Genomic DNA, 14,355 nt, shown 5'->3' on the forward strand with positions numbered 1-14,355 from the left:
ATTCTGCATCCCTGGTTATGGGATTTCCCGGTACGGCTTGGAGCCTACCAAACAGGAGGAAATGTTCCGATAGCCTCATGTTTCTTAAATTATTCTCTCTGCCGATCACCCTCAGTTCAATGGCTGGGGTTGTGCATACTTAGGTAGCACACTTTGCTTTTTTTTCTCCTTTTTGTGTGTGTGCATGTGTGTGTGTGTGTGTGTCTGGTCCCTAGGGGGTCTTTAAGTTCTTGGCCCATCTAGCTCTAAAACTAGTTCTAATCTAGTCTTTTTGTCCTGCGTGACACCTGGGTCATTTCTGCAAATCTGCAACACAGTACAAGGCAGCTCATGACGAATATGGACCCGGTAATACAAGCTGTGTTTGGGCCGGCACCGGATGGACTCGATCTGACCGAAAATCGAGGGCCTGCTGATTCGGCGGCAGTGTCCGTCTTGTTGGTGTTGGCCGTCTGCGCCGTATTGGCACGCTTCATCTGCCGCTTCTACGCCCGCAATGCGTTTTTGGCCGACGACTGGGCCATTCTGGTCACACTGGCGTTCGTCGCGGGGGCTGCCGGGCTGACTATAGCAGGTAAACTTTTTTTTCCCTTCCAATGCAAGCAAGCAACCAAATCCTTTGTGCAAATCAGCAATCTGAGTTCTAACAGCAAGCAACTGCAACTTTTCCAATATAGGTGCCTCTAGAGGTGCAGGCAGTCACGTCTGGGCTTTGAACATCGACCAGATCCAAGAGATCTACCAAGTGCTTTATGTCTACACCTTCATCTACGGCGGCGCATGCGGCTCGGTCAAGTTGAGCATCCTCTTCTTCTACATGCGCGTCTTTGGAACGCGGGACCTGGTCACCAGCAGAGCCTTCAAGGGTGCCATATACCTCGGCATCTGCCTGTCGCTGCTTTATCCCATCACCATCTGGGTGACCATGGGCAACGTGTGCAGGCCGGTGACGCACTTTTGGACGCAGTTCACGGGCACGCCGGGGGTCTGCATCGACATCAACACCTTCTTCCTCGCCCTGGCCGTCATCAACATGCTCATCGACTTTTACGTCCTCGCGATCCCGATCCCGCAGATCCTGGCGCTCAACATGAGCCGGCGCAAAAAGGGCGCCGTCCTGGGCCTGATGCTCATCGGCGGCTTCGTCTGCGTCGCCTCCATCCTGCGCTGCGTCTACCTCTCGGAGCTGTCCCGCGCCGCCGACGTCACCTTTGCCATGGGCCCCGTCTTCATCTGGTCCGCCATCGAGCCCTGCTTCGCCATCGTCGGCGCCTGCCTGCCGCACCTCGCCCCGCTGCGCAGGACCGTGAGGGAGAGGCTGGGCTACTCGGGGGACAAGTCGTCGCGCCGCGGCGGCGACGTCGGCGGCGGTGCCGGCAGCAAGGGGAGCAGGAACGCCCCGCTGAACAGGGGCTCCAAGGGCGGGCACCGTCGGCTTCACGATGATGACATTGGCCTCACCGACATAAGCACCCTCGCCACCGCGGTTGCCACGACCAACGAGGGCGGCTCCGAGAGCGGCGATGATGCCGCTGGCGGGGCCAGGCCCATGCCGTCTGGGAAGAACGTCATCCGGGTGACGAGCTCGTTTTCACAGCGGAGTGACACATATGATGGGGATAGAAGGGCATGAAAAAAAAGCATAAGCCTGGTTTGGCAGGTTGGGATTTTTACTCGGCGCAAGGGTTTTGTATATGATGGGATAGATATATTTTGGATCACGGATATTTTGGGCAGCGCTTGCCAGTCGCATGCAAATGGGCCGCGACTTGTGTAAATAATATGATGGAACAATAAAATGGAGGCTCGGGCAATGTGCAAGCAAGAGGAATACCTAGCAAATTAGAGACCGATGACTGCTACAGTCGCTATGCGTTAGTTTCCATGGAGGCGCGCAAAGAAAGACTGACTAGATCTAGAACTAGTTCTGGAAGGCAGGATAAACGCACTATCCATTACGGCGCCGACCATAAGCTCTTTTTTTTTCTATAGTGCGTGACAGTGGATTTGGTGCCCAGAAGCCCAGGTCGGGAACGAATGCCACCACACTTTCAGGAGTCATGCATGTGCATGCACACTTCTCGGCACCACACAAAAACAAAGGAGGTGTGCCTTCCCAATAGATGATGGCAACGCGACCACCCGAAACGGAAAGTAAGCACTAACCCCGAAATGATTTTTTTTCTTCTTCATTTATCTCGCACCAAACAAAAACCAAATGTTTACTCTCTATGGGTGGGTTCTTCTATTTTCACCAGAAACAAACACAGCGTCTTGAGACGTCTAATGCTCTTTGAATCACTTTCCAACATTGTTCAACAGCTCCTATCCTTGTGTCGCCGGTGATGCAGTGACCTTTTCAAGCAAATACGATGCATGAATCCAAACCGAATTCGACGGCGGTGAAGAAAAAGGTATAAGCGGTGTTGCAATGGTGTTTGTAAGCAACCCAGGCTTGCCGGGATGTTTGCAACTTTTTGTCACGCCGCCTGACTGCGACGGGCGGGCATTTTGCTGCCCAGAGTAACGTCAAACGTGCATATTGCTGCGGTGGTTTGATGTTCCGTCGCTGCTATGCAGCTAGTCTAGGAATTGGCTGGCGTCTTGGCCAAAACCCCCAACAGGGCAGAGATTATCAATAATCGGCATGACCTTGTCGCTTGCAATTAATAATTCCTTCTTTTAAGTGTTTCCAGCAAGTCTATAAAATGTGATAACAACATGTTTGTTCTCTTTCTCATGAATTGATTGTTGGCAAAGGAGACTTTTAGAGGGAGCAAAACATTATCGCCAGCAATGTCGTCCACAACCACAACAACAACAACAACAACAACAACATCTATCCGGCTCGAGCCTCTGAGCATCCCAACCACAAACATCAGCAGCAACACCGCCCGTCAAAGAGGCAGTGCACACCCGGGTACGGCGTCTGCTCCGCTCGATCCGATACTCGAGGCGTCCCGGCAGGCCGACAGCCAAGTGCCGGAAGGCGGCTATGGCTGGGTGGTGGCGGGATGCTGCTTTGTGCTCTCTTTCTGGATCGTCGGCATCACGTACAGCTGGGGCGTGATGCAGGCAGTGCTCACGGAGCGGGGCCTCGCCTCGCCGTCGACGCTGTCCTTTGCGGGGTCCCTCGCGCCGAGCCTCATCTCGGCCATGGCGGTGATCAACGCGCAGGTGTTTCGAAAGATCGGCGCGAGGTGGATGGCCGCCAGCGGCATAGGGCTGCTGGGCGTGGGCATGATCCTCGCCGGGTTCGCCATCGACAGCGTGCCGGGCCTGTTCATGACCAACGGCGTCATCGTCGGCCTGGGCATGGGCATGTGCTTCTCCACCTCGGCCACCATGCCCGCCCAATACTTTAGCCGCCGCCGCGGGCTCGCCAACGGCATCGTGTTTTCCGGCGGCGGCTTCGGCGGCGCCGCCCTCAGCGTCGTCTCAGACAAGCTCATCCAGCGTCTGGGTCCGGCCTGGACCTACCGCACCATCGGCCTCTGCATCCTGGCCACCGGCCTACCCGCCGCCTTTCTCATCAGGGAGCGCGCCGAGGCCAAGACGGCCAGGAAGACCGGCCTCGGCAACAGCAGCAGCAGCGCCCGCGGAATGGTGGAGTGGGCGCTCTTCAAGGACCCGGCCTTTGTGTTCCTCTTTGCCGCCAGCGCCATCGGCACCTTTCCCCTGCTCGTGCCGCCGTTTTTCATTCCGCTCTACGCGCAGCGGGGTCTCGGCCTGGCCTCGGCCACGGGTGCTGGCCTGCTCGCCGGCTTCAACTTGACCTCGGCCGTCGGTAGGATCGCGAGCGGGATCCTCTGCGACAAGCTTGGCGCCGTCAACACCCTCTTCAGCAGCTTCGTCATTGGCGCCATCAGCATGCTGGTGCTGTGGCCGGCCTCGACCAGCTTGGCTCCGCTAGCCGTGTTTGTGGTCGTCAACGGCGTGGCCAACGGTGCCTTTTTCTCGACCATGCCGACCGTCGCGGGCAACGTTTTTGGGTCGGCGAGGGTGGGTGTCGCCATGGGCATGCTCGTCACTGGCTGGGGTGGAGGCTATCTGATGGTGAGTCACCTCTTTCTTGTCTTATCTTGTCTTGTTTTGTGCATGTTGCCGCCTTGGAAATAAACTGACCTTCTTTTTTTTCTTTTCTGCCAGGGCGCCCCCATCGCAGGACACCTTCTCGACGCTTATGGCGGCTCCGAAAATGGCCTCCAGGCCTACAGACCGGCCATGTTCTATGCAGGATCCCTGACCCTCGCATCTGGTACCTTTACCGCTTTGATGCGCTACCGGCTGACAAAGGCCTGGCTGGCCAAGATATAACTAAATTAGTTCTAGGGTTGTATCGTAAAGACCTAACTTGCCAGTGGTCAAACAACAAACGGACAGAACAGCTGAACTGGCTGAACTGGCTGAGAAAATTATGTAACACTATAGAATATAATAAGCACACATTGCGAACACTGACACATACGACCATACCCACTGGAATATACGGGATCCCGTCCGCTCTCCCCTAGTCAAACCAGTGAGGGCAGAACCGGTACGAAGTGCCAAGGGAGCAGGTGGGAGCCGCCCTGCGTCCTCAACTGTAGCCAATGGCCGTTCGCCATTTCGCGCCCCGCCCCGCCATCCTTTGCGCTCCGTTGTTGAATGCACCTCGCCGCCACCGATCCGTCGCCGTCGTGAGAACTGCATCCCGTTTTCGGGCCACGCGTGATCACCATGGCCGTGGCACTTTCGATTTTCTTGGGGGGAGGGCAGCTGCGTCCTGCTGCCCTCTTTTTTGAGCAGGGCCAGGACCCCTCGCCATCCCTCCCTCCCTTCCTCTGCGACAACCGATTTCTCTCCATGCCAGGTTCCTCCCCAGCGCTGGGCAACAACCACGATGGCAACGCAACGAGCAGTCGGTCTTGCTGCAAAAACGCGGCCCGTTCAGGCCTACAAAGATGCGGCATTGGATGCCAGGCGCGAGAGAGCGAGGCTCTCAAAGCGCGAGTTCAAGCCGATACCTGATCGGCCACGGGGGAGCGACAAGTATCGCCAACAACAAAAGCTGGCAATGCAATCGTGGAAAATGTCAATATCCCTTCCCTTCCCTTTCCGACCACTTATCGCTATACTAATCATGGAATGATTTGCCGGATCAGATTCTTCACGCAGGTTTACGAGACGGATCCGGACGACGCCTACCAAGCCGATCCCGACCAGATTTGGCTTGACCTATGTAACCGCGGGACCGAAGCATACAATGGAGCGATTCACTGTTGCCAGCAGTTCCTCAAGGATTACGTCAGGGCTTCTGAGCGACCGGTCGTGAGCACCGGGCCGGAAGAACGCAGGATCGAACGATCGATAAATAGGGATTTGAGTGTCAGACACTTTTGGGAGTCCCTCGTAGTCGCGGCTGACAGAACGGTCCTGAGCGAAAAGAGGAGGAGTGTTACCAGCAACCCTGATAAATGGACCTTGTCAACTACACAAAGCCACAAGTCACGGGGGTCAGGACCAGTCTGGCAGATTTCACACGTAAGTCCCATTCCCGTTTCTAGCGGTTCGCTGCTACCATGATTCCGCTCACTCACACAAATTACGGACAGTGGATTGCCTCTGATTTGGCGAATGAGCTCGAGCTCACTAAGAAGCAAACATTCGTCAAGGTCGCAGCGACGACCGCCGATATTCTAGTTGTCTTGATGACTCTATGGACTCGTGCGAACGATATTCCCTGCGACCGCGAGACTCGAGTCGCCTTCCACGCTAGAATTCTGTTGGCATCTATGGGCGGGTTCCGCCGTGGAACTCTGGATAAACTGAAATATAGTCAAATCAAAATGCATCTCTCCCGGCCCGGAAAAAAAACCGTCGAGAACATGAGTGTCTTCGGCGACCTTACATTATACTACAACAAACAGCAGACAGACAAGATTTGTACCTCGCAGGATGACGTGTATGTTACTGTCCCCAATCCTTTGCTTCCTTTCAGCTCACTCGAGGTTTCTGACAATTAACGAACCTGTTTAGAATTGAAATAGGCCTAAAAAATACAAACGATCCACTTGTCGACCTGGTGAGAATCGTCGCTGCCCAGGCAATCAAAGACGGCGCTTTCGACCCCCCGTATCACTCTTGGGAGGATCTCGAAAAGCCTAGGGATGCCGAATATGCCGAACTACACTGGAAAAAAGAAACGTTAGACCGTGAGATCTTTGCACTGTCTCACGAAACTGAGCGTGCCCTCTGGTATCGTACACTTCTGGTGGCCGGCTACCGTGAACCCATGCGGTTGTACTCCATACGAGTAGGTGCAGGTGCTCGCCTCGACAGTATGTGTTCAGCCCCAATTGCAATGCCGATCAAAGCTAATTTGGGTTTCAGAGTCGTTTACTTCGGCGCAGCGCAACTATGTGCTCTCCAATTCCAGCAGAGTATTCGAGGAGTACTACCAGCCGAGGAATTTCAATGGCGACCTTGTTCAAGTCGCATTCGGCGAGCATGCACGAGGCAACGACGAACTGTTCAAACGTATGCGGGAAGCCTCATTTAAAAGAAACGAAAATGCCCCAATCTATGTAACCCAAGAAGATCTCGAGTCTTTCCAAAAGCGGGAGGACATCAGCGAGCTGCGTGTCGAATATGCAAGGCTTAAAGAAACTGCAAGGCTCGAAAAGCGCGCCAAGCATGAAGAGGGCAAGTCTGAAACCAAGGATAAGTCCGAGGCTGACAAGGAGGCAGCTCGTGTACTATCTCACATAAGCAAAACAATTGCAAACCTGTGCGCCAGCACACTCAAGGGGTCTAGAGCTGAGTTTTTCGAGCGAGTGGACCGCGAGGAGGGGGACAAAGGCAAATTCAAGAGGGATTTGCAAACCTTACACGTCAACCCGCAAAAGCCTCGGCACATCGCAGCAGGTAACGCTGCGGTGAAAATCGGCCAGATCTTGCGTGGAGACATTGTTCGAGGCGACACCTTCAGCAAAGCACTTCTTTCCTTTCTCCAGTGTAAAGATGATGCAATTGCGCCATGCCCAGAAGCCGCTCAGGAAGTTCAATCGATAGAGCCAACACTAGCCCAGAAGCCGACTTGTCTTTTATGCGGAAGTTCATTCACATTGCAGAGAAACCTGATCAGACACACCAAAACTCATTGCTTTCAGCAACCTTTCGACTGTCCCGCATGCAAATGCACTATTAACTCTGCGTCTGACTGGGCCAGACACGTTGTGGATTCCCACGGCACGCAGAACGCTTCACAATTGAAGGCAAAGAAGGCTGCCAATAAGTCACATTTGTTGTCAGCGATTCAACTCGATCAACTCGATAGTTCAAAACCAACCTGTTACATATGTGGCAGTTCGTTTACACGTAGGAAAAATCTGACCCGGCACAACAGAGAGGTTCATCACTACGAAGGACTATACGACAGACCCTTTCCCTGCCCCGCATGCAAAGGTCAAGAAAAGGATCACATCATTAACAATGCAATGGAATGGAGCAATCATGTCGAGAAAGTTCACGGCAAGCTCAACGCCCCAGGACTGCCGGAAAACAAGGACAGCTTCGCCCGGAAGCGGAAAAGAAACGAGTACAGGCTAAAGGAAGGAGATGAGGCAAGTGATATCCAAAAGGTCGTCGAGAAGAAGCGAAAGGTTTCAGACAAGGGCCGACTTGAGATTTACGAGGGAAAGCTGGCCTTATGCCTCTTTTGCAAAATGACAATGGAACCCGGGAGGTGCTTTTCCAACCATCTAGGGAAGAAGCATAGGGGTAGGTTTGAGTCTGAAACTCACTGCCCCAAATGTTTAGAGTCGGATGAAGAGGTTGCAATTCTCGGGCGGTATGATTGGAGTCGCCATATTTCGGAGGTTCATGGTGGCGACAACGGCGCTTTGCTTGTAAATGACCTGTGTTAAGGATGTAGGTGTCAGTGGCAATGGGGCTTTGCTTGAGCCAAGCATCACAAATACTGTCATAGATCTTTTTCTTGGGATGTTCAAATAATACGACGCGCTGTTGACTTTGCTATCAGGACCTGATTTCATTTTCAAATTGTTCATTACATTCCCGATAAATTAATATATCCGATTGTCGAACGTTGTTGCTATCAATGATTCCCCGCCACACCCTTCTAATAACTGCATGCTGCATCCTCAACTTGTTACCATTGATGTGTGGGGGTAAAGCTCTCGCCCTGAAGCTGCTTGTGTTGTGGGTAATCTTGCAAAGCTGACAAAGAGCGTGCACCACTGAAGGGAGATGGAATCCAATTTAGGCATGCGGGCGCTGGAGGCTGCCTGTACAGTTTTTTGAACTGTGCGTTGTAAGCTATCGCGGGGACCCTTGAACAGTAAGTCACGCCAGCCAGCCTGTAGTAGATTACGAATGAACGATGGGGCATACCCAATGGTGACCAATCGAATAGGACCGTCCTGTTAAGCAGAGGGTGAGCAGAGGGTGAGCAGAGGGTGAGCAGAGGGTGAGCAGAGGGTGAGCAGAGGGTGAGCAGAGGGTGAGCAGAGGGTGAGCAACCTGAGTGGGTGAGCAGACGGGCAAAAGGTGCGCAGGGCATGGCAGGAGGCCCCGATTCTAGTTCCAGGTTACGAAACGCAAGGATGGTTGCGGTTAAGCCAAACTTCGGGCGGGTTCCATGTTCACGACCTCTAAGTGTTTGTAAGCGGACGCATGCCTAGACATGCTTGCGTCTGTGCAGGGCGGCCGTAATTCCCGACCTGGTGAGGGGAAGTGGTGCCATTTCGAGAGCAGTAGGCCTCCCGCGTGTTATCACGTGTCTGGCTGACGTTGCCATTGGACTGGAGTTCTAAACTACCACCCTCCAAATGCACCTGACAGACTCTTATGCCAACACCACACTCCCGCATGGATGCAGCAAAAATACGAGCCATTAATTTGTTAGCCTTTCCGCGGCGCTGTAGAACGATATTGGTTTTTCTATTTTTTGAAACTCGCGGGGAATCTTGACTGGAGACACAGATAGTGGGGAGCATGATCTTTTCCATTTATTCCCGCCAACAGCCTCGACTGTTGCATACACAACACATATCCGGATGGCCACATCCCGCCTAAATAGGCAGATCACAACAACTGTATTGGCATCATGCAGTCGCAACAAAAACTACCCAATTGTTCATCTTACAGCCCCATACAGTGTCGATCTGGCTTGATTTAGCAAGCCGACTCCATTTTATCTAAATGCTGGCGTGCTTGCCTCATCACCAACATGCATCTTTGGGGCTGGCGTGTCCAACTTGAATGACCAATGGACTGCTTTAGCACTGATTGTAGATGTTGATTCTCTATCTTCATTTTTTCGAAGCCAAGTGTCGAAGAGCAGCAAGGTTTCCTATTTAAGGGACTGACCTGTCATACATTAAGGCGCAGCTTCTGAGGGACAAGATTCTGCGGGCATATAAACCTCAAATTTGAAAACACACTCGATCTACTCCTATATACGCATTGCTCTATCATTGTCAAAATCATTAGGTCACTTGTCATCGTCATGAGTTCACCAGCTGTCCCGGCAAATCTCACTCATTATCAACAGCCCGAAACTCTTCTACACCAGCTTATTTCCTGTATTAACAAAATTTCCCAGGATAAGAGCTTTCAGCAGCTACAGATCATCCTCAAAGACCATGGGATTGTTCAAGAGAAGCTCCGCGCCACAGACAGTGCGTACAGAAAGAATTTGGAGGAGCTGGCTCAACTGACTGCGGATAAAAAAGCCGAAAAGGAACGATTGACGAAGAAGATTTTGGAGCAGAACTCGGAGACCAACAAGGCCTTGGAGGACAAAATGACAGTCCATAGAAAACTTGAGGCACAGAAAACCATAAACGCGGACTTGGAATCAACGATTAAATCACTCGAGCAGGAGCTAAACCGAGTGGTTGCACACAGCAAGAAGCATGAGGAATCCGTTGACAAACACAAGACCATCCTTGAGAAGCAAAAGGAGCAGATAGAAGCCGCAAAACAAGAAGTCGCTACAGCAACGAACAAGTTGAAGATGGCTAGCGATCAATTAGGCGTAAAGTCCGACGCCCTGAAAGAAACCGAAAGAAAACTTGGGTTGTTTTAATCCTACACGGTGAAACTAACGCCGCTTGAACGTGAACGGGGTTATATGTACGTTTTGTTCAAATCTATTAATTATTAAATGACCGAGTTCTGACGCTTTTGAACCAGCCCTGACATGCTTGCCTCTCTGTTTAAAGATGCATCGACACTGTTCGAGGAGTTTCTGGGCATTGACCTTGACACGGACTGCCTACAGGAGTTGAGATCCTGGGAACGCGTTAGGGATTATGCAGCCACACAACATTCGTTCCCACTCCCGGCCTCAAATTCGGCCCCTGCAAAGAAAATGAGGGTCAATATGGGCTTGTCCATCTATTCCAGGGCACTAGCTAAACATGTCTTTCGGTCAAACTACCTCTTCCCTGATGCTGAGAAAGTATTAGAAGCTTTGCATGCGAAAGACACCCTCCAAGGCACGCTTGTTCGGGCTGTGCTACTTCAAGTGTTGCCCGGTATGCAAAAGAAGCGTCAAGGTACTCTTGCCAAAATTGTTGTCGATGAAGTGTGCGAGGTTGTGGCTGGCTTGATGTCGGGCGACCTCCAAAAGAAGTTCAGAGGGCGCCTTGGGCAACTTACAATCACGCTGTGCGGCAATTGGGAGGCTGTACAAAGGGTTCACGAAAGAATTCGGCCTTCCTTTGCCTTATCGGAAGATGATTGGAAAGTATTACCGGTTTGGTCAGATTCAGCTCCAACACCCAATGGTGCCACATTGCGATCCAGAGAGGATAAGGATGGTCAGTCAGGATACGGGGATCCAAATCTGTCAACCATTTCAACGGACGATATAGCCAGGGTTGTGTGGCCAGCTTTCCTCGCTACAGACGAAGAAGGAACATCGGAACTAATCTCTTTCGGGTATGTGATATCACGTGACGACGTCCAGAAGGCCGCGAACGAGGACATGCCGAAGAGGGCCATGCGGAAAGCAACACGCGACGGCAACCCCGGAGGGGAGAGAAGGCGACGAGATTCGGCTGTTTTTGTTTCCCATGGACCTTCTAATTTATCAACCATCGAATAATCGTCACGCAATTGGCCAGGCACAGGGCAAGGTTCATGTGGGTTGGAAGTGTGTATTGTATTTCGTTGCAATGGTTCTCATGCTACTCCAGGTTGATATGTAACCTGTTTTCGACATGCGAAGTTGGAGTAACTGAAGGTAACCGATCAATTGGTGAAATTAGCAGATGAGACGATCAAAATTGAAAATGTCACAGGAAGCAAGTTTCAATGTGCTGTCGTGGCCTAGCGTACTCCAAAATTCGGGATAGAGTGGCAGCTGGCATGCTTTCTTCATGCCAAAAGTACCAAACATAACGATCGACCAGAAGGATGACAAGCTGTATAAAGCGAACGGTTCCACGGCTTGGCATTAAATATATCCAGCTGAGGTTCCAATAAGGAGCCAATAAGGAGGAATGCATCTCACAGCTTCAACAAGTACTTTTGCATAAAGGGTTTTGGACCAATTTCCTGTGGTACAGTCTTAGCGCCACCTGCAGGTGTTGGACGCCAGCCCAAGGTACCTCCGGTTATCATGCGCTAGTTCTTATCGCATATGCCAAAATGGGCTTCCTGGAAAATGGAGAGTGTTGCTCTTTTTCCACAACACCTTCCCGTTTAGTGTTTTCTGGTACTCGCTTGGATCCACCTCAGTCACAGTCCTGCCAAGTAAATAATGTAGGAAACCCCGCGGCCAAGCCTACTAGAATTGGAAACGCTGGCACTGGCCAATCCAACCAAGTGAGTGGGGGCAACCGATTAACCGCCTTTAACGGATGTACTTGGGGGCTGTTCGTTGTGGAGCATGCCCGACATGCAGGCCGGGCTGCAGACTTACCCCGACACACTTAATGCATTATTCGCACCTCCCAGTGCGACAGCAGGAATGTCCTGTCACAAGCCTCTTAAGGACAGTACAGGTTTTGACGACTCAGGGATAATACAGACTCAGGTTCAAGGGGAGGATCCTTACCCTACCGTTTTTGAAGAGCAGACCATGGCCCCGCAAGGGCTGGCAAACGCCACCGCCGGTGAACTGGGCTACGGGTTCGACCCCTACACCGTTTGGCCACCGGCGGCCCTTTTGAACGCGGTTGACCCAGGGCTTCTCGCCGCAGCAGAGTCTGATGAAGAACCATCCATGTCTCGAGTACAATTTCTAACCGTGACGAACTCGAGTGGAACTACTGCGAGCCGCATACCGACAGTCGGAAGGCCACAGAGAAAACCCTCTCGATCACGGTCTTCCAGGACCATTTCTTTTGGTACAACAGACTCGCTGATTACAAACCTTCCGGCCAAGAATAAAAAGACACAAAGCAATGCGGCAGCTGGGTCGTCAGCGACAAAATCTAACAGATCCAAAAAGACGTCTCCGGGCGCCGATGGCGATGACGACGCCAATCGTAATACGGTGCTTGAGCGGAACAGGGTTGCAGCGCTTAAGTGCCGAAAAAAGAAAAAGGAACTCACCCGAGATCTGAAGGAGCAGTGCGTCAAGCTCGAAACCACAAACCGCGATCTCCAGACTGAAGCTCAGGGGTTGGTGGATGAGTTGAACAGCATGAAGAACCACGTGATGGATCACGCGGCCTGTAGGGATCCCAGAATTGACAAATGGCTCGAGCTTGAAGCTCAACGTTTCGTTCGGGAAAGCAAGGAGCGCGCCATGCGCGAGCAGGGTGGCATGGGTGGTGGTTTGACCTATGAGAAGCCCACGAAATCGGTCGCGTCTAGAACGGCAACTGGATCATCGCATCGAAACTCGTTATCTGAGAGTATTATGGCAGCTTCGGGGCGATCGAGGCAAGAAAGCGCAGGCTCGCCGATACCGCCAGGGTGCCAGTAATATGTCGATCTTCGCATTCGATATCCGAAAATGCATGGGATTCGCCCATGAAGCTCTCGGTTTGCTACTGGCTCCGGTTAGACCTCCCCCATAGCGTCCTTCAGTATAACGGACCATCTGGAAAACGAAAAATGTTTGGATCTCTTCTTTGGTATGGAAAACACTGGTCGGTTGGAATCTCCCATATGAAAGCGAATCTGCCATTTTGTGTGGCAGTCGAGTTCTCTTTCGACAGCGTTAGAGCGCTGCATGCAACAAGGATTATAACCCTAAAGCCTAAAGGGGAGGCCATCTCAGCGTTTGTCATGTTTTTTTTTTGCTTTGCCTCATTTTCCATTCACCTTCTTGAGTGTTAAAAGGTGAATCATATATTATATAACTTACGATGTCGTATTGGAGGTGTCCCTCCGCGCTAAAAGCGCGTCGCACCTGCCCTAGTGGACACCCCCGTGCGCAATGGCGTGCACAAACAGACGGTGCGGCAGACTGATCACGCCTCTGCAGGAATATAAGTTGCCAGGGTTCGTCTGGTTGCTTGGCTTCGGGATGGTGCTGCTCGGCCTATACCTGGTGCTTTGGTTCGTTGCCGTCTGCGACACGTTGAGGGACTCAGGCATCTGCCATGCCAGCGGGCGTGGGCTGCCCAAAGATCTTGACAACTGACAGTTGAAGAGGCGAGATTTGAGAAGAGAAAACATTTGTCAACAGACTCAATTAGCTCACAAGTGAATGATTTGCCCAATGCAAATTGTCATTTTTCTAGAATTGAAAAAAAACTAGAAACTGTGAGTATATAGGCCTAGCTACCTGGTAACTAAGGAGCATGGTTAAAGCTGGCCGGAATGTCTTGGGTTAACATCTCTGTACTTACGTCATACCAAGTTTACAATTTGAATTGCAAAAATCTTGCATGTTTGGCTGCCTTGTGGGCTGGAAAGGAAGGGCCGCAAGATTCGGTTCTCAGTAAACCTCCATCGTATAACTAGCATTGCCAGCTGCGAGCAAGAATTAATCTTGTCAAACAAAAATGAAAGAATTGAGTCTATAGTGGAAAATAGGGAATAAGATTTGGGAAGGATGTCTCCACAACAAAATAACGTTGCACAAAAAGGTCGAGGGCCTGAAGGATTTTTGAACAGTGATCAGTAACGGGGGCTGCTCCGGCTCCGCGACTTTGACCAAGCACCGAGAAACCGGCGGTGACTCGTTCAGATTTAATACCAACCCTCGCTAATCGGCCTGTTCCCTTCCTAGTTTCTGCACTTATGCAGGCGGTGCTTCGGAAGTGAACTGTAATTGTTGGGTTTCATTTTTGATTGTGCAATGAAGCCAGCATGGTAATTACAAGTGGGTCAGGTGGCGTTGCAGACCGACTTCCAACCCGGGTTGTTTTCTAATTGACGTTTTAA

The 14,355-nt window shown here is 51.7% G+C and overlaps 6 protein-coding genes across 6 annotated transcripts; all 6 read left to right on the forward strand.

Moving 5' to 3' along the window:
* Positions 1 to 147: 147 nt before the first annotated feature.
* Positions 148 to 2,084, forward strand: MGG_02001 (uncharacterized protein). The gene is made up of 2 exons (XM_003708696.1): positions 148 to 574; positions 678 to 2,084. The coding sequence occupies exons 1-2, from the start codon at positions 331 to 333 to the stop codon at positions 1,631 to 1,633; spliced, it is 1,200 nt and encodes a 399-aa protein (XP_003708744.1). The 5' UTR covers positions 148 to 330; the 3' UTR covers positions 1,634 to 2,084.
* Positions 2,085 to 2,688: 604 nt separating this feature from the next.
* MGG_15990 (uncharacterized protein) lies at positions 2,689 to 4,534 on the forward strand. Its single transcript, XM_003708697.1, has 2 exons — positions 2,689 to 4,056; positions 4,150 to 4,534. Exons 1-2 carry the CDS (start codon positions 2,797 to 2,799, stop codon positions 4,315 to 4,317), a joined length of 1,428 nt encoding a protein of 475 aa, XP_003708745.1. The 5' UTR covers positions 2,689 to 2,796; the 3' UTR covers positions 4,318 to 4,534.
* MGG_15991 (uncharacterized protein) lies at positions 4,504 to 8,135 on the forward strand. The gene is made up of 5 exons (XM_003708698.1): positions 4,504 to 5,073; positions 5,145 to 5,523; positions 5,595 to 5,944; positions 6,019 to 6,320; positions 6,373 to 8,135. The coding sequence occupies exons 1-5, from the start codon at positions 4,883 to 4,885 to the stop codon at positions 7,905 to 7,907; spliced, it is 2,757 nt and encodes a 918-aa protein (XP_003708746.1). The 5' UTR covers positions 4,504 to 4,882; the 3' UTR covers positions 7,908 to 8,135.
* A 1,376-nt stretch (positions 8,136 to 9,511) lies between these two features.
* On the forward strand, positions 9,512 to 10,093 carry MGG_02004 (uncharacterized protein; the record flags this gene model as incomplete). Its single annotated transcript, XM_003708699.1, has 1 exon — positions 9,512 to 10,093. The coding sequence occupies one exon, from the start codon at positions 9,512 to 9,514 to the stop codon at positions 10,091 to 10,093; it is 582 nt and encodes a 193-aa protein (XP_003708747.1).
* Positions 10,094 to 10,390: 297 nt separating this feature from the next.
* On the forward strand, positions 10,391 to 11,116 carry MGG_15992 (uncharacterized protein; the record flags this gene model as incomplete). Its single annotated transcript, XM_003708700.1, has 1 exon — positions 10,391 to 11,116. One exon carries the CDS (start codon positions 10,391 to 10,393, stop codon positions 11,114 to 11,116), a length of 726 nt encoding a protein of 241 aa, XP_003708748.1.
* A 545-nt stretch (positions 11,117 to 11,661) lies between these two features.
* On the forward strand, positions 11,662 to 14,215 carry MGG_02006 (uncharacterized protein; the record flags this gene model as incomplete). Its single annotated transcript, XM_003708701.1, has 2 exons — positions 11,662 to 11,838; positions 12,044 to 14,215. The coding sequence occupies 2 exons, from the start codon at positions 11,662 to 11,664 to the stop codon at positions 12,944 to 12,946; spliced, it is 1,080 nt and encodes a 359-aa protein (XP_003708749.1). The 3' UTR covers positions 12,947 to 14,215.
* Between the last annotated feature and the right edge of the window lie 140 nt (positions 14,216 to 14,355).

The sequence above is a fragment of the Pyricularia oryzae genome, chromosome 1, assembly GCF_000002495.2.
Source record: "Pyricularia oryzae 70-15 chromosome 1, whole genome shotgun sequence".
Lineage (NCBI taxonomy): Eukaryota > Fungi > Ascomycota > Sordariomycetes > Magnaporthales > Pyriculariaceae > Pyricularia > Pyricularia oryzae.

Bases quoted from the DNA above. Each gene is read 5' to 3' on its own strand.
- MGG_02001 (XM_003708696.1), top strand. From the start codon at position 331: ATGACGAATATGGACCCGGTAATACAAGCTGTGTTTGGGCCGGCACCG. The intron at 575-677 runs GTAAACTTTTTT...TTTCCAATATAG, and splicing joins TGCCGGGCTGACTATAGCAG to GTGCCTCTAGAGGTGCAGGC.
- MGG_15991 (XM_003708698.1), top strand. From the start codon at position 4,883: ATGGCAACGCAACGAGCAGTCGGTCTTGCTGCAAAAACGCGGCCCGTT. The intron at 5,074-5,144 runs GTCAATATCCCT...TTGCCGGATCAG, and splicing joins GCAATGCAATCGTGGAAAAT to ATTCTTCACGCAGGTTTACG. The intron at 5,524-5,594 runs GTAAGTCCCATT...AATTACGGACAG, and splicing joins CAGTCTGGCAGATTTCACAC to TGGATTGCCTCTGATTTGGC.
- MGG_15990 (XM_003708697.1), top strand. From the start codon at position 2,797: ATGTCGTCCACAACCACAACAACAACAACAACAACAACAACATCTATC. The intron at 4,057-4,149 runs GTGAGTCACCTC...CTTTTCTGCCAG, and splicing joins GGGGTGGAGGCTATCTGATG to GGCGCCCCCATCGCAGGACA.